Source organism: Suricata suricatta, chromosome 3, assembly GCF_006229205.1.
Source record: "Suricata suricatta isolate VVHF042 chromosome 3, meerkat_22Aug2017_6uvM2_HiC, whole genome shotgun sequence".
Taxonomy (NCBI): Eukaryota; Metazoa; Chordata; class Mammalia; order Carnivora; family Herpestidae; genus Suricata; species Suricata suricatta.
The window spans coordinates 60,638,478-60,656,526 of NC_043702.1; the positions used below are offsets into that span (position 1 = coordinate 60,638,478).

Genomic DNA, 18,049 nt, shown 5'->3' on the forward strand with positions numbered 1-18,049 from the left:
GCTGCTAATATTTTTACATCTAATAATAATGCAATCCGCAGAATCAAACCTGATGGGTCTGCTTTTACAAACATTGTTACACAAGGAATAGGAGAGAATGGAATTCGGGGAATTGCAGTGGACTGGGTAGCAGGTAGGTCAGCTGTCTAGTGATTTTATTGAGAAGTCTCTTTTTGTGTTTAAATCTTGTTTCATGCCAGAAGTTTAATGTAACACTGTATGTACTACAAATCTATTTTTCTAGAGAATTATTGCTATTATTTAAGATAAATTGAATTATGCATTTAGAATAAGCTGTATTTCTATTAAGTTAATGCAAATTCATAACAGCTAATACATTTTCTTCTATTATTAACATAATCAGAATTCTATGCAAAATGGTTAGAAAAATTATGTTGATTTGTTTTTTCACACTTAGATTAACACCTAATTTTTAAATTAGAACTGTCTAAATTTTCAAAGAGAAAGGATATTAAACTATGTGAACCATGAAATGACAATCATTTACTTTAAAACTGAGCAATTCTATTTAAAAAATGTTTTTTAATGTTTACTTATTTTTGAGAGAAAGAGAGCGTGACTGGGAGAGGGAAGGATAGAGAGAGAGAGACACAGAATCTAAAGAAGGCTCTGGGGCTCTGAGCTGTCAGCACACAGCCCAATGTGGGGTCAAAATTATGTACTGTGAGACCATGACCTGTGCCGCAGCCGGACGGTGAACTGACTGAGCCACTCAAGCACCCTTTAATTGACAAATTCTAAATTGCTTCCTCTTACTAATGTATTAAATCTCTTTGATCATTAGGCTTTCTCTATTGTAATTATACTGAAAATGCCTGACCCAATTTTACATTAACATATAACATATTGCATATTGGCCTGATTCCTCTAGGTAATTTGATTCAGAGCTAGGAAGAAAAAAGATGTTCCTTGGTAGCAGAATTGACAGTTCAACAATAGGCTTTTGACTATATGGAACCAATATGTAATCACTCTCTACTCATTATACTGCCTTCGTACCGTTGTGGGTTTTTTTTCTTTAATTTTTGTCCAATTTTTATTTTTGAAAGAGAGAGAGAGAGAGAGAGAGAGAGAGAGAGAGAGAAATGATCTGGGGAGGGGCAGAGAGAGAGGTTGACACAGAGTCTGAAGTAGGCTCCAGGCTCTGAGCTGTCAGCCCAGAGCCTGATGCAGGGCTCAAATCCACATACTGCAAGATTATGACCTGAACCAAAGTTGGATACCCAACCGATTGAGCCACCCAGGCACCCCTCACAGCATTGTGTTTTTATTCTAGCATTTACGTTGTTCTGTAATGTTCAAAGACAAATGGGTTTTTGTTTTGATAGCTTTAGAAGGTCCATGTGATGAAAACAGCTACATTAGTTAGATTGTACTTTAACTCATGTTAATTCTAAGCACAAAGAGCATTTGATGACATTGATAATGTCAGAAACTCTTTGCTCCTTTCATTATCGTGGAAGTAGAAGATATGCTGTGATAATAGGTATTAGAGTCTTTGGAGATTTTGGTGTTAAACATTCAGGCATGAATGAATATTTTTCAGTAGAAAGTGGATTATAATGTTTGCTATAAATTCTCATCTGGTTTAGAAGCTGAAGGTAGGCACTTTCTCCTTAAATTTGAAGAAATAATTTCTTTAGTTCATTTATTATCTGGGAAAAGATAACATTTACTGATCCAAACCTCACTCTTATATATATTATTTTCTGAATTTGAAAGATAATCCTCTTTTTTCTTCTTGATTTTACACTTATCGGCATGCCCTTTCATTTTCCTGCAGGAAACCTTTATTTCATCAATGCTTTCGAGTATGAAACACTGATAGAAGTTCTGCGGATCAACACCACCTACCGCCGTATTCTCCATAGAGCCACAGTGGATAGACCCAGGGATATTGTTGTAGACCCCAAGAACAGATATCTCTTCTGGGCTGACCAAGGGGAAAGCCCAAAGATTGAACGTTCTTTTCTTGATTGTACTAATCGAACTGTGCTTATATCAGAAGGCATCGTCACACCACGGGGCTTGGCAGTAGATTATAACAATCGCTATGTTTATTGGGTTGATGATGTGTTAGATACAATTTCAAGGATCGGTATTGAGGGAGAGGTGTCTGAAACAATTCGTAGTGGCAGTCGTTATCCAACTCCTTATGCCATCACTGTTTTTGGAAATTATATCATCTGGGTAGACAGAAATTTAAAAAAAATCTTCCGAGCTAGCAAGGAACCAAACAGCAGTGAGTCACCAACAGTGATAAGGGACAATATCAATTGGCTAAGAGATGTGGCCATTTTTGACCAGAGTGTTCAGCCGCGGTCACCAGCTGAGGTCAACTACAACCCTTGCTTGGAAAATAATGGTGGATGTACCCATTTCTGCTTTGCTTTGCCTGGATTGGATACCCCAAAATGTGGATGCGCCTTTGGGACCTTAGGAAATGATGGCAAGAGCTGTGCCATTCCAACAGAAAATTTCCTTGTCTTTGCCTTGGTAAATACCTTGAGAAGTTTACATTTGGACCCTGAGGATCATAGCCCACCTTTCCAACCAATAAGTGTGGAAAAAGTTGTTGTAGATCTGACCTATGATGACATAAGTAACAGAATCTACTTCACACAGTCTTTAGAATCTGAAAGTGGTCAGATTTCATATGTCAATCCAAATTCAGAGACCAGGTCTTTCACTACCATCATTTCAGGTAAGGGTACTTCAGGAGCATCTTATATTGGAAATTGACACAATGTAATCAATACATGTGTATGACCTGGTGGTTCTGAAATGCTTTTTGAGATTCTGATTCTTTTGTGTGTGTTGATAAACGTCCAGGTACAGGGATTCCTGATGGCATTGCCTTTGACTGGATCAATAGAAGAATATATTACAGTGACTACACCAATGAGACAATTAACTCAATGGCTGAGGATGGGTCTAAGCGCACTGTGATAGCCCACGTTCCAAAGCCAAGAGCAATTGTATTGGATCCTTGTCGAGGGTATGCTATGGTCTTATTTATCATATTTCTGTATGTTTATTTCTGAAGAGAGAGGGGCTTGAAATTATGTTATGTTCATAGACAGCCAACATTTTATAGGCTTGAAACTCTATAGCTATATATTCAAGTGTGAAGGAGCATGAATGATTTTTACAAGGAAGTAATTCCTGTTGATGCTAGAAATGCTGACTGCACAAAAGGAATCAATGCTCTGACTCAGTAAGGGCCCCTTTAGGCAATTTGTGTGGGTGAGGATGGAGTGGGTTTCATTTGCCATATTAATGTCAAATTTGCAATTAAAGAAGGTTGCTTTTTAAGTATTGTGAGGTTCCTTGTGGTGAATTAATTATGACTCCTTTTGGATGACTAGGTACATGTACTGGACTGACTGGAGTACTAATGCCAAAATTGAGAGAGCCACACTGGGAGGAAATTTCCGGATACCTATTGTGAACAGCAGCCTGGTCTGGCCCAATGGACTCACTCTGGACTACGAGAATGACCTTCTCTACTGGGCAGATGCCAGTCTGTACGTGTCTTTCATTATTCTTGTGGGTGTTGATAAGAAGAGTTCTTGCTTCCGCTTGCATAGGAGGGATTTGCATAATATGATTAAAATATAATATGCCAAATAGACATGGCCAAAAGATAGCACCCCAGTTTTACGAACTATATTGCAGCTTGATGAATGTACCTGTGAACATTGTTCTATCATGAGATCAAATAATTATAAACTAGAAGGCATCTAAAGACACATTACTATATGAGTTAATTTTAATTATAATTACAAATGTATTCACTCAATTTACAATTTCCAGGCTCCATGTAACTACTAGAAAATATGAATGACTTTTAAACGCACATTGACATTAAGTTTCCTCTGGGCTTTAGCCTTCCATGTCTTGTTAAAAACATTTTCCTTTAGTCTTTGACTATTGGTCATCTTCTCAAATAGATTTTTCTCAGCCAATTTGATAATGTTTTCTTATAAACTTTGGTCACTTCTTATTTTATATGTAACTTATTTACGTAGCCCTGATGTTACATTCCAGTCATCTTAATGGAACTGTTGAAATAATTAGATGTGTTCATTTATTATTACTGGTGTTAATCTTAACTTATTTTGCTTATTTTCTTAAGATTTTGATTTTGTGTCACTAAGCACCTAACAATCTTATCTTTTCTTTATCTTCTCATTTGAAGCAAGCAGTATGTTTAAGTGTCTAAATTTGGATCATTTTAAGTAAATACCTCAAAGTACTAGGTCAATGTCAAATTTAAAGGTCATGAAGGGAATAGGAAGGGAAACGTAATTCACATTTTACTGAGTAATTACTATGTACTAAACACTGAGGTCCAGGCTTTGCATGTATTATTTCATAATAGTCTCCTGTACCTAATTCCATCCTGGTTCTCTATGTAGGGTTACTTCTAGGTTATACTGATGTTTGGAAATCAGTGATTTACACAGGCCATTGTTTCGTAAGCAAACCAAGACCTCTCATCATCGGATGAAACCTTTTTTTCCTGCCATATGCTGCCCTTCAAAAGAAAATTTGGGGCTTGTGTAAAGGAGTGGTTGGAATGGTTAGCATTGGGCTGCCATTTGAGGAGCTGGATTGCAACATGTTTTTCACTTTATTTTAGGCAGAAGATTGAGCGGAGCACTCTGATGGGCACACAGCGTGAGGTCGTTGTCAACAGAGCCTTTCATCCTTTTAGCTTGACTCTCTATGGCCAGTATATTTATTGGACTGACTGGAACACAAGAAAAGTTCACCGAGCTAACAAATATGATGGGTCAGGTCAGATGGCAATGACCATGAGTTTTCCCTTCCGGCCTAATGGTATTCGTGTTGTTGTGAAGAATCAACAGCAGTGTAGTAATCCTTGCAGTGAGTTTAATGGAGGCTGCAGCCATATTTGCGCACCAGGTAAGGCAATGCCCATGAAGACTGAATCACGTTGTGTAATAATGCTGATGACTGTTAGGGAAGGCAAAGGGATATTCAGCTCTAATGGGTGAAAAAAAACCCAGATTCTCCTTAATTTCAGGGTACTTCATAAAATAGATTTAGGGATTTGTATGTTTAGAGGAAGACTTTGATAGGTTTGTGTTTGGTATGGAGGCCTCTTAATAAGATGATTTTAACTCAAGGTTGATGGAAGCAGAACGATGAGGTCTTTGGCTGTCAAACTTCATGAGTTGAATAGAAATTCCATGAATGAGTGTTGCTGGGTGGCTAAATTGGTTAAGTGTCCAATTCGGCTCAGGTCATGATCTCACAGTTTGAGCTTGAAGACCACATTGGCCTCTGTGCTCATAGCACAGAGGAGTCTGCTGGGATCCCCCCCTATCTCTTTCCCTTCCCCACTTGTGTTCTCTCTCTCTCTCTCTCTCTCTCTCTCTCTCTTAAATAAAATAAATAGCACAGAGCCTGCTTGGGATCATCTCTCTTTCCCTTCCTGACTTGTGCTGGCACTCGCTCTCTCTCTCCCAAAATAAATAAACTTTAAAAACTTTTATACAAAAAAAAAATTCCTCAATGATAAGCTTACCTCCCTTATGAAAGGATTCTTCCACTTAGGAGGTACTATTATAGTTTGAAATATTTCTGATGATATTTTATAGTGTGATATCATGGGTTTCTTAGTGTGTTTTATAGATAGCGACAGATTCATAGAAAGATGCATCTTTATAGATTTTGCTGAGAAGGCAAGAGCAAATTGTTTAAAGATTAGGGTGGATTAGCCATATTTATTAGAATTGGTAGTTGTTCTTTATGGAAAAAGATAATATAGTTGAGAGGTTGATGGGAAGAGTTTCTATAATATTTCTATCATATAGAAATATTGCCACGTCTATTCCAGAGGAGAAAATAAGCAAATCTTTTTTTTTTTTTTTGGCAACTTGCCTTCAGGTCCAAATGGTGCTGAGTGCCAGTGTCCACATGAGGGCCGCTGGTATCTGGCCAACAATCAAAAGCACTGCATTGTGGAGAACGGGACACGGTGCGATAGCTCCAAGTTCACCTGCCTCAATGGGCACTGCATCTCAGAGCAATGGAAATGTGACAACGATAATGACTGTGGTGATGGCAGTGATGAGCTGGAAATGGTCTGTGGTGAGTTGGACTCTCAGAGCTTTTGTTAGGAAGCGAACTTGTCTTTATGTAAGTGTTTGTGGCACAATCCTTCTGTGTGTGACTAGGTTTGAAATTTGTGCCATTGTGTCTTATTAGAACTATAAACGTTTAGTCTGAGAACACAGACTATTACATCACATAGAAGCTGGTATGTATGTCAGGGAGTAACATCGTATGATGCTTCAGTAGGAAGCCCTTCTCCCGTGGTTGATAGCAAAGGTGCTGGAATAAAATCCTAGCTCTGCCATTTACAGTCTGTAAAGGCCTGGGAAAGTTATCCAACCCTTCTGAGCTTCACACACCTCATCTGGAAACTGGAGCTGTTACTAGGATTTTTGTGAGGAGTGAGAGAAACAATATATAAGAAACACAGCATGGGGCTTGGTGCATGTTAAGCATGACTTAGCATGGAACCAAGGTCTCTCATAGGTGATTATTAACATTTTATTAATTTTCATAGCAGAAGGGTCATTAATGATTTATTGAAATCACTCAATATTCATCTTCCACCTGAATGGGGTGAGTAAAACACTAAAAGTTACTTATCCCTAATACACTATATAGGGGCTGAGAGTTTTATTTTCCCCAAAGAGTTTATATTTGCATGCTTTTCTCTGATTGAGGTAAAATTTTAAATTGAGATGATAGAGACATAAAGTGACATTAACATTTGCTTAAGATACCTAATTTACTTTAGAAACATACACATGTTTTGGTTAATCTAATTTAAAGTTTATGTCATTTTGCACGCAGTCCATTTTGCAGCCGTTTTTGCTTTAGAAGGTAAACTCAAAGCATCCATTTTATTTGATTGTATTTTTTTTAGAAATTAGAATTTAATGCTTTAATCAAGAAGTCAATTCAATTTTTTTCCTTCCTTTTAGCGTTTCACACCTGCCCTCCGACAGCCTTCACCTGTGACAACGGGCGATGTGTACAATATCACTACCGCTGTGATCACTACAATGACTGTGGTGACAACAGTGATGAGGCAGGGTGCCTGTTCAGGGAATGTAATGCCACCTCAGAGTTTACTTGTAGTAACAAAAGGTGTATCCCTCTTCAGTTTGTCTGCAATGGCATAAACAACTGCCATGATAATGACACATCGGATGAGAAAAATTGCTGTAAGTTCCTCTTGCTAAGTTGGTTCCTCTGTTATTTTAACATGGCCCATTCAGTCCATATCCTCTCTCAGACCTGGAGTGAGCCACTTACCCCAAGTGACCTCATTCCGTGTGTAGATTTAGAAATTACCACAGTGTTGAAATGCCCTTTCCTATTTAGCTTTCATTTCTTTCAGGGCTTTTAAGTGTACATAGCTAGGAAATACAATTTTTAAGGGAAAAAATATTTTAAGATTAGAATTTTTAACTTCTATTTTATAAATCGTATCTCTTTTGTGCTTAAAAATTCGTTTCTAATTACATTAAAATAGTTACTTAATTGCTTTATTTTACAATACTTTCAAAATGCCTATAAGAATTTCAAAATAACCATATCTAGATTTACCAGTAAATCTACTAATCATAATCTAAGATTTTAGGTCCCTCTTGTTCTTAGATTATGTTCTGCTAGAGATATATAGCCCAACTCTGGTTTTAAAGTCCTTCGAATTTTTTTCTTCTGAATGGTTATGCTATTATCTTGATGAGTGTTTGCTTGTGTTAACTATTTCCAAATTTTAGGAATTGCTTTCCTTTTTCCATTTTTACATCGTTCCATGGTCAAATTTGCATGATGAGTACATTGACAGTGGTCTTTCCTCCTTGTCCTTTCCAGCCCACTCACTCCAAAGTATTCTCAATCTAACATTTTAGAGTTATTGTTTTTTTTTGAAAGAGAACTTTTTATTACTTTTATAGGCAGAAAAGTCAACACCATCCACTTAGCCCAGTTTGACGGCCAGTTCTTTACCCCTTGCTCCACGATGGCAACATGAGCCATCGACTTTGGTCCCAGAATGTTGCCTCCCCAGTGATGGTGGATATCGTATCTGTCATTATAATTGGTCCTGATGGCTTCCACCAGCTTATTCAGAGCTCCTTTGTCTTCTGAGTTAACCGTGTGAAGTGACAGTGGCACAGGTTCTCCTGTGGACCAAACATCCCAGCCTGGCCTTACCCTTGATAATGAAGTTGGGAATCCCCATCTTATGACACAGGGTAGTCAGGAAGACAACCAATTCAATGGCTGAGACTTCTTATTATCTAGCAAGGTGGTGACAGTATTAACCTCAGCTCCAAGGACAGGCAGCCTCTAGGTGGGCACATCCCCTTTGCCGTCAGCTTTCTTAGCAGCCCAGCCCAACAATCTCTGCTTCTTCTCTTGCTTTGTCTCTGGTCTGTATTCTGTGGATCAGCTTAAGCAGCTGAGTAGCTGTCCACAGCCTGGGTAAACTGGTTATTTTATACGTCATGGGAGGCACTTTAGATGTTTAAGTTACGAATAGCCCTTTGCTGCCACAAATGGATATAGCCGGGCCATTTGGCAACTTGAGTGAGGTCCCTTTTGGGCTGGATGTCCTATCAGATGCCAAAATTCTTGGGACTTTCTGAGACAAAGGATTAACAACCTTCTTGGCCTTCCACTTCTTCACAACAGCAGGGGCTGGGCCACCTTCTTCCCATTAGCCTTCTTTCCTATCAGTATCTTGGATGGCTGGAGGAAGGACTGATTATTGGTTGTTTTTTTTTTTAATTATGAGCACCTCTTATTACACACACCCACCCACCCACACTCACATGCATATTGTTTTTTTCTTACACAAAAGACAGACTACTGTTTTGAATCTTGCTTCCTTACTGTTAACTTATATGCTGGGGATCAAACCATCTATTCCTTGTCAATAGATAGAGCTATTCTTCGTTTGTTTGTACAATTACATATTGCCTCATTGTGCAGTTTGCTTAATCAGGAGTTGAGACTCTTGTTGATGCTACTAAATAATTAATATAGATGCCTTAGGCTACAAAGCAAGCACACTCCCCTCTCCTCTGTCCTTACTAGCTGGACATATCTCTTTTTACTATAGAACCTATGGTGAAAAATAAGTGTCATGGTTACTGCCTCTGTGGTAGCTTTAAAAATGCCTCCCTTTTGGTGTTCCAGTATTTTGAATCCAATAGCTCTATGTATGGGCATTTTTAATGCTATGTACATGTGTGGTAGATACGTTCCAATATTTACCCCCACTGTCTTTTCTAAGCTGATCGCACCTGCCTGCCTGGATATATAAAATGTGAGACTACAAATATTTGCATTCCTCATTTTTACTTGTGTGACGAAGACAATGATTGTGGAGACATGAGTGATGAAAACCCTATTTTCTGTGGTAAGATAAACTTGTTTCTCTTTCTGTGGTTCTGTGATGCAGGTCTTCAGCTAATGATACATAGATATATGGCCTGGGTGTTTGTGCTATTTGTCACCTCATATTGATGCAGTGTGCAGTTCTTTTAGGATATGATTAGAGAGGCAGTCCCGCTCTCTGCCCTACTCCAAATATTTCTTCGAGAGAATTGCTCTACCACCTGACCTTTTACAGTTGGAGTGCCATTTCTCCCATAATCGAGGGCCTTTTGTCTTCAGGAACCCCAGGCAATATTTGTATGTCATGTCCTTCTATTTACTCCCAATATGATTATCGTAACTATTAGTAAATGAAAGAACTTTTCTATCTTTTTAGCATGTTTGAATTTCAGAAACCTTTATTCCATATTTAGCAATTTGGTTCAAACATTTTCCCTGTATGTATAGACTGAATTAAAAAGACTTTATTAAGCTTGGTAACTACTACTATACATGGATGCATAAATTAAGAATTTAATAATTCTCACCAGGCCAGGGTACAGTCCAAGAGCAGGTGTCGGTTGTGGTATAACAGCAGCAGGAGGAAGCAGAATTTAGGATGTAGCCACCAGACAGGGACACATAGATTGGATACAAGGCTGACCTCTCAGGGACCTCAACGATTTTACTCCTGGAGAGTCATCAGATAGCATGGGCCTAAGCCAGGGAGCCTCGTAGGCCAGAAGAATTCGAAGACTTGATTTTAGTTTGTACCCACATAGCAATTTAGAAAATACATCCATACTAGAGACACCTAAGGCCACACGAGGCAAGAATCAATATTCAAGAATAGGCAGAGTCATTTACTCAAAGTTCCCATGTAACAAGGATGAAGAAGAGCACAACTGTGCTCTTAGACCCATCGTCTCAACATGGCCAAAGGATGTGTGTGGTGTGCGCTCAGATGCCATTGTATATTGCTTTTGTTCTTAATAGTATTTCAGTAGAATTTATTTAATTTTAGGTTACAACAGAAAAAATAGAACCAAGTCTTCTCATATATTATTTGTGGTTTCATGTGTCAAGAAAAAGATATTTCGAACAAATACAGTTTGCTTTTGGGTTTCTAGAATCTAGAAAGAAAAATTCTGGAAAACTGGAGCAGTATTGCCTGTCTTCTCTCTCAACTACATCTTCCTTCCCGTGGAAAGGTTATATAAAATCCTTTACCCAGGCTTCAGTCTTCCTTCCCTGGCACTTGTTACCTAATTCAGACAAAAGACAGATTGTTAAGAATGATGGGAACAAGCTTGTATTTTACTCCTGGGTTTTACCTTCTTTCTGTCCTCCAGCTATTCACACGTGCAACAGTGAGGAGTTTCAATGCACGTCTGGACGCTGTATCCCCAGACACTGGTACTGTGATGAGGAAGGAGACTGTCCTGACGGCTCTGATGAACCTAGCACTTGTGGTAAGAGAGTGCGCAAGCATGACAAGCATTATAACGCAGCTAGAGAACCTCTTCCAGCTACCTCCACACACAGATTAAGGCTCCTGGCTGCCGAGTGTTTGCACTCTTTGCTCCCACTCTCAGCTAAGATGATGAAACCACTCAGCAGACATTCATTAAAAACCCAGTCACGTAGGGCACCGTGGGGAGTTGATCAGGGTATGGAGGTTGCTGCCTTAATACTCATGAAATGAGATGATGTTGGTGATACCTTAATACTGTGTCTGGATTTTAAATGCAATTAATTTTAGTTGACTGTGAATTCGAATTTCCAAGTTTTTTTGAATTCTGGCCACTGTTGGATGTGGGAGGATCCAAGAGTGATTGGAATTATCATATACATGGGAAAGGGACATATTATGGGCACACATCCTCCTCCAGTTCCGTGTGCCAGCTTATGAGGTAAGGTCCTGGGACCATCTGAGTTTCCCAAGAAGTTTCAGGGACCCTCTGGTTGTATTCCTGGAGACAGTTGGACCTATTTGTATTTGGAGGATGCTATTAACCTTTACAAGTTCTAATCTATATCCATGCACATTTATAAAATTTAACTGTCATTGCTTTTTTTATCTGTCAATAAATCAGTCTGCAAACTATGACCATAGCCAGCTGGCCTATCTTATAGCATTTTATTAGAATGCAACAACGTTTTATCTATAGCTGCTTTTGTGCTACAATGGCAGGGTCAAGTAGGTGTGACAGAGAACATAAGTCCTGTAAGCCTAGAATATATGCAATCATCTGGTTACACAGTCTTCATATTCCCTTTTAATGGCATATTAGATTGAGTGTATTGTCTTTGAGTTAACTGCCTCTATTTTAAGCAGTTAGATTGCTTTCGTTTTTCCCCTATTAGAAATACAGCTGCAGTAAAATCATTATATACGAAGATTTTTATTGGGGGGTATTTTCTTAGTACTATTTTCATAATTTTACAGCTGAATCCATACTGTTTTCTATTCCTATTTTCTCTCAGGTTCAAATACTGTGGCTAGTAGTTGAAGAGCAGTATTTGAAGCTCTTTGCCAAGTTCAGTTCACTTTCAGTTTCAGTTCACTGAAAGTTTTGTAGAAAGCAACGGGCATGTAGAGTTGTGAGAATCTATAAAGGAAATAAATAATTGGTAGGTGAATAGAATAGTGTTAGACATTGGTTTAGATATATGAATGACTGGTTCAAATATATGAAGAAGAAGTATAGTTTCCAGACTTCTCCATGGGAACCAAAGTCAGTAACTGCGATTGATACTAACTGCCTGTCACCCTGAAACAAATATAAACACAGAATCTACTTAGGAATATAGTCTCAGAATATGCAGGAGTCTTATTTTATTTTTATTTTTTTAAAAAATTTATCTATTGGGGGAGAGAGAGAGAGACAGAGAGAGAGGGAGAGAGAGAGAGAGAGAGAGAGAGACAGAGACAGGGACAGAGACAGAGACAGAACATGTGAGAGAGGAACAGAGAGCGAGGAGAGAGATAAAGAATCCCAAGCAGGCTCCATGCTGCCAGTGCGGAGCCTGATGTGTAGCTCAAACCCACAAACCATTTGATTATGACCTGAGCCAAGATCAAGTCAGTTGAGCCACCCAAGTGCCACCCAACTGAGCCACCCAAGTACCCCAGTAGTATTATTTTAAAGAAATAGTAAGATGTACACAAAAAGGGAATTTTTCATTTTCTCAGACTTTTATAATCTCACTACTCAGAGCTAATCACTGCTAAGGGTGTGTGAATTCTCCTTACCTTTTTCTGTATGTCCTAATATATAGTTTTAAAAACACAAATCAAGATCTTATTGGTGTGCAGCTTTACCCATTTCAGCTTAACATCTTGTCAGCACATTAGCAGACACAGGTCTACTCGTTCCTTCACCCCGCCATCTCAGGGATGGACAGTCTGTGTGTTTTTCCCCTTTTCTGAACTGATGGACATTGAGAATATTCCCATTTTTTCACTATGAAAAATAATACTGTGGGAATGAACATCCTTTTAGAAACCTCTTGGGGCATATGTAGGAAGATTCTTACAGGCTAGATTTCTAGAAGTGGTGTTTTGGTGCCAAAGGGACCTTGTCTCTCTCGCTTGCTCCCTCGCTCTCTCTCTTTGAGAGACAGAGATAGAGAATGAGCATGGGAGGGGCAGAGAGAGGAGGAGACACAGAATCTGAAGCAGGCTCTAGGCTCTGAGCCATCAGCACAGAGCCCGATGCAGGGTTCAAACTCCAAACCGTGAGATCATGGCCTGAGCTGAAGTCGGACGCTTAACCGACTGAGCCACCTAGGCGCCCCGAGGGACTTTGTCTCTTAAAAGGACTGTAGTGATGTGCACTTCTTCCTTAGCAGCTTATGAAACGTCTGTTCTCCTTACTCTTATCATTGAGCTGCATTTCAAATAGTTAAAATTTGAGGTACTTTGCCCTAGGTTAATTTTGAGAGGTCCCTAGGTGTATGGACCTGTGACACATAGTGGGGTTATGATGGAAGAATCTGAGTCAGTGGTGGCTAATATGAAGCATGAGGGTGTCTTAGCAGTTTACTTATGGAGCAGTTTTAGGCTATGTCAGTAAAGAAGCTGAAGATCCCTGTCCACCTGGGGCTTATATTCTAGTGAGGCAGTACAGGCAACAAAACAAGCAAGTGAATCTTATAGCACGTTGAAAGGTGATAAGTGCTATGGAGAGAAGTGAAAAAGAGAGCAGGAAAATGGGAATCAGGCATGCTGGGGGATGGCTTGCGCCAAACAAAATGTTTTTGGATGAAAAGTAGATTTAAAGATGAAATTGGTGAAATAGTAATTCATATCCTCTTGGGGAAAGACTATTATTCCTTGATCATACCTGAAAGGGAATCTCAAGTCTCATCCAGGTAACAATAGATAGTGAGGGCTTTGCACCGTCAGCCACTACTTCAGTCTCAGACCACTGGTCCCTGGTGCCCAGCTGAGTAATGCTCTGTTTCAGGTTTTTAGACCGACTGTGGGATAGCAGGCTTCTGTTAAGATTTTTGGCCTACAAGCCACTTTTCCCCTGAGAGTCTTTTCTATCTTTTCTCAGAGTACCATGAAGCAACATGCTTAAGTAATGAGTTCAAGTGTGACAGTGGGCGGTGCATTCGAAGAGACTGGATCTGTGACGGTGATAATGACTGTGGGGACATGAGCGATGAGGACGAAAGGCACCATTGCGGTAAGTGAAACATTCATTCCTCTGCAGAGTCACATTCCACAGAAACTTGCGAGATTTATTTTTGTGTCTTTGGAGAGTATGATTGTCAGCAGATTCATCTTTGATTGTGTACTAATAAAATGTTACCATTTTTCCCTACTCTGAAATGGTTAGATAGCATCCACTTAAATGCTTTAAATTGATAAAAAATTATTTTAATATTTTTTGTCATTCTCTTGCATTTAGCTAACAGAAATAATGTCCTACATTTCTGAAGCAAAGAGAACTCAATCCTTTTTAAAATAATTTTAAGTTAAATTTTTACATTTTTAAATTTACATTCAAGTAAGTTAGCAGATAGTGCAGTAATGATTTCAGGAGTAGTTTCCAGTGATTCACCCTCCTTGTATAACACACAGGGTTCATCCCAACAAGAGTTTTCCTTAATGCCCCTTACCCATTTAACCCATCACCCCACCCACAACCCCTATAGCAACCCCCAGTTTGTTCTTTATATTTAAGAGTCTCTTATGTTTTGTCCCCCTCCCTACTTTTTTATATAATTTTTTCTTCCCTTCATCTGTTTTGTATCTTAAATTCCACATATGAATGAAGTCATAGAATATTTGTCTCTCTCTGACTGACCAATTTGGTGTAGCATATGACACTCGAGTTTCATCCACGTTGTTGCAAATAGCAGGATTTCAAGAAAACTCAATCTTAATAGGAGCTTTAAAAAGTGTAGTAATTAACTGTGCCTCCAGTTTCATCTGCCACCTTGTTGTTAGTGGGTTAATCCTTTTGAGTGGTTTGTGGAACAGACATGGGGCATGGGACCATTTTCCATTACCAACAGAGCGTGGGACTCTTAGCTAAGATGCCTTAGGAGAGTGTCTTTCCATGGTTCAAGGATAAAAACAATGGCTTCCTGATGTTTGCATTTCATTTTATTTCATTGTAAGCCCTCGCCACTGACTCTGGTGATTGTCTGTAGCTCCACGTGTATGCTCTCCATTAAAATAGTTGGCAGCTACACAAACATAGACTGTAGCTTGTACTTTTCTCCCAGCTCCCATCACCAAGACACCCCTCGTTTTCTCTCCCATTCATCCACAATTAAATTGGGTAAAATACCAGTTCCTTTATTCTGCAAGCATTAATGATTATATATGTTAGCATCTCATCTTTTTCCTAACAGTTGTCATGGTTGCTGACAACTCTTGTTGACATATTCCCCTTTTATACATCCCAATTCTACTTAGGTGGTAGCTTTAATATAGTAGAAAAAGCCCTAAATTTGGAGGGGGGAAAAAAAAAGACCTACGTTTAAAGCCCTACGTCTTTAGAAAGGACTGTGACCTGGAGGCATCTGGTTAACCACTTTGTGCTTTAATTTTTATCTGAAGAACTGACATAAAAATACCTATCCCACATTGTGTATTTTGAGAGGGAGGGAGAGAGAGAGAGAGAGAGAGAGAGAGAGAAAATACCAAGCAGGACAGTGTTGAGCCCAAAGTGAGGCTTGATCTCACTAACTGTGATGTCAAGAGTTAGATACTCTACCAACCAAAGCACCCAGGTGCCCCTCACATTGTGTTTTTGTGATTACAGTTTGTTAGCCAAGAATTGTTACCAAGGGTAAGGCAATTTTGGTATACAAATAACAAAATGGGAGTAGTTTTCTGAAGCTCTAAGGGAAATACATGATTTTAGATCAATTATATTGAAAACCAGGCAAGGTATTTTATTATGTTTATTTCTTACTTCTGGAAAAAAAAATCCAAGGTCCAAAGCAATTAAAACGGAATTTCAAAAGCATTTTTATTATAATCTATTATTATGATAGTTATTTGTCTATTTGTCAGTGTGTTTTACCCTAATTTGCTTTCATCCCTCAGACTATAACATAAAGTAAGAGAAATAATGTTTCAGGATGAATTCAACTGCTAGAATGAGTTGTCATGTCGTTTCTGATTCTTGTGTGCTTTGGTTTCAGACAGTCACAACTGCTCAAGTTCTGAGTTTCTCTGTGCAAATAACGTGCCTCCATCCAGGAAGTGCATTCCCCAGTCCTGGGTATGTGATGGTGATCCGGATTGTACTGATGGTTCCGATGAGCATCAGAATTGCACAGGGAGATCTTGCTCTGGAGATGATTTTACCTGCAATAATGGACGGTGTATCCCGCAGTCATACAGGTGAGTTGGGGATTAACAAATTGCTCACTGACCTCAAATGTCCAAAGGGGTGGGACCAACTTATCCATTAGGCATGGTGACCACAGTGCATAGGGCCCATAGTACTTTTAGTGGCCTATGAAAAGTTTTGAATTTCCTTTAAAATCAAAAGAAAAAATGAGAAAGCCTTGATCAAATAAAGTATTTTAATATGTAATATTAATATGTTTGTTGTTGTGCCAACATTAAATATAATTTTTAAATTTTCAAGGGAGAAGGGGCCCATGATGGTAAAAAGGGTTTATGGCTCATGAAAGTTCTAATGTGTACCTTGCACAGAGAGCCAGGGAGATTAATGAAGTGGGCTTGATATAAGAAAATTCTTTCTGGAAGTAGGCGACACTCTTGAACTTCTACTTAGAGTAGAGGAATGGTTACACGAAGTTCCTCATTTTCTTCTTTTTCCAATAGAAAAATAACAGAACAAGCACGATCGTAAATGGAGCTTGTCACTTAGGCTTAGAGCCAAAGAGACAGTGGGGAGAGGCAGGTGAGGTGAACTGAGAACACACCTTCTAGCTAAGAGATAAAATGCTGTTCAGCATTGTGCAGGAGTGCTGATCTGTTTTTGAAAATATGGATTTTCATATGAAATAGTCTGATTTTAAATGCTGGAAACAATTTTAAATTCTAAGAACACAGGTCAAACAGAGTCAGTGCACGGCCTGCCAGTGTTGGAAACCTCCCCTGTAGTGTTCTGTTGCTTGATTTCTTTTCACCTTCTCCAAATGGCCCATTCCAAAGGTTTATACTTTTTTGGTGCCCCACCTTCTCACTATCCCCAGCTGGCAAATTTTTCGATATACAGGGAAGTAGACCCGTGTCTAGATTTCAATCCTGATGGACTAGGCGAATAGTAAGAACATTAACTAACGGAGGGGGTCCTGGAGGGAGTTTGCTCTATGCAGACAGTGAGTTTGAGGAGTTTGATGTAGTGGGACCTCTTGAGGTGAAAATGTGTATCAAGCATTGGATACGTAGAACTGGAGCTAAGAAAAGCCGTTGCATGTGCCAAGCAAGGTCTGTTAAAGGACATACATGCATACTGAATATCACAGGAACTGTCAGCCTACAGTTTGCTGAGGAGAGAGATGCCTCTCAACAGTACCCTGAGGTACTTCTGGAATCCAGTGTGGTGCAGAACTGTGTGTTCATGATGATAGTCCTGAGGAAGCCAGAGAAGGTCAAGTTGTGTTCTGTGAATGGCTGCAAAAGGAGGAGGGACTTGGCATGATGACCCACAAATGGTAGTGAAGCCCAAGTAGACACAGCTGAGAGGTGGTAGTACTGATACCCTGAAGGCAGGAGACAGAGTCTCCTTTAGTGAGACTGCATTTCAACATGCTTCATCTATAGTTAACAGATATGGCTGTGTTCTGTAGATTTTAAGTTTTTGTACGTGAAAGTGAATAAGTCTTTATGTTTTCTCCCTATTTGCTCGAGTTCTTTTATGCTGTACTGCGATTTGTTCTTCTGAATTCAGTAAATATTTAGTATCATCCGTCTGAGATACATCCTGAAAACCTAGCCTTAGGAAGTAAAGAAGAAAATCATATCGGTCTTAATTTTTAAAATCAGGTTCTAGATTATCTCTACTTCCTTTCTGAACATTCCGAGCTCTGTCTCATTACATTATTATTACATTATTACTATGATCTTTCAGCTGACTTCGCCTGTCCT

General features: G+C 39.1%; 1 protein-coding gene across 1 annotated transcript in view; it reads left to right on the plus strand.

Annotated features, from left to right (window-relative positions):
• The window catches only part of LRP2 (LDL receptor related protein 2), a 180,479-nt gene that overhangs the window by 119,222 nt on the left and 43,208 nt on the right, over positions 1 to 18,049 (plus strand). The window contains exons 38-48 of the mRNA XM_029933311.1: positions 17 to 133; positions 1,805 to 2,725; positions 2,854 to 3,019; positions 3,390 to 3,548; positions 4,667 to 4,953; positions 5,941 to 6,144; positions 7,050 to 7,292; positions 9,374 to 9,499; positions 10,809 to 10,928; positions 14,022 to 14,157; positions 16,133 to 16,330. Of these exons, the coding sequence (XP_029789171.1) occupies positions 17 to 133; positions 1,805 to 2,725; positions 2,854 to 3,019; positions 3,390 to 3,548; positions 4,667 to 4,953; positions 5,941 to 6,144; positions 7,050 to 7,292; positions 9,374 to 9,499; positions 10,809 to 10,928; positions 14,022 to 14,157; positions 16,133 to 16,330 (2,677 nt within the window). The remainder of the gene's footprint in view (positions 1 to 16; positions 134 to 1,804; positions 2,726 to 2,853; positions 3,020 to 3,389; positions 3,549 to 4,666; positions 4,954 to 5,940; positions 6,145 to 7,049; positions 7,293 to 9,373; positions 9,500 to 10,808; positions 10,929 to 14,021; positions 14,158 to 16,132; positions 16,331 to 18,049) is intronic.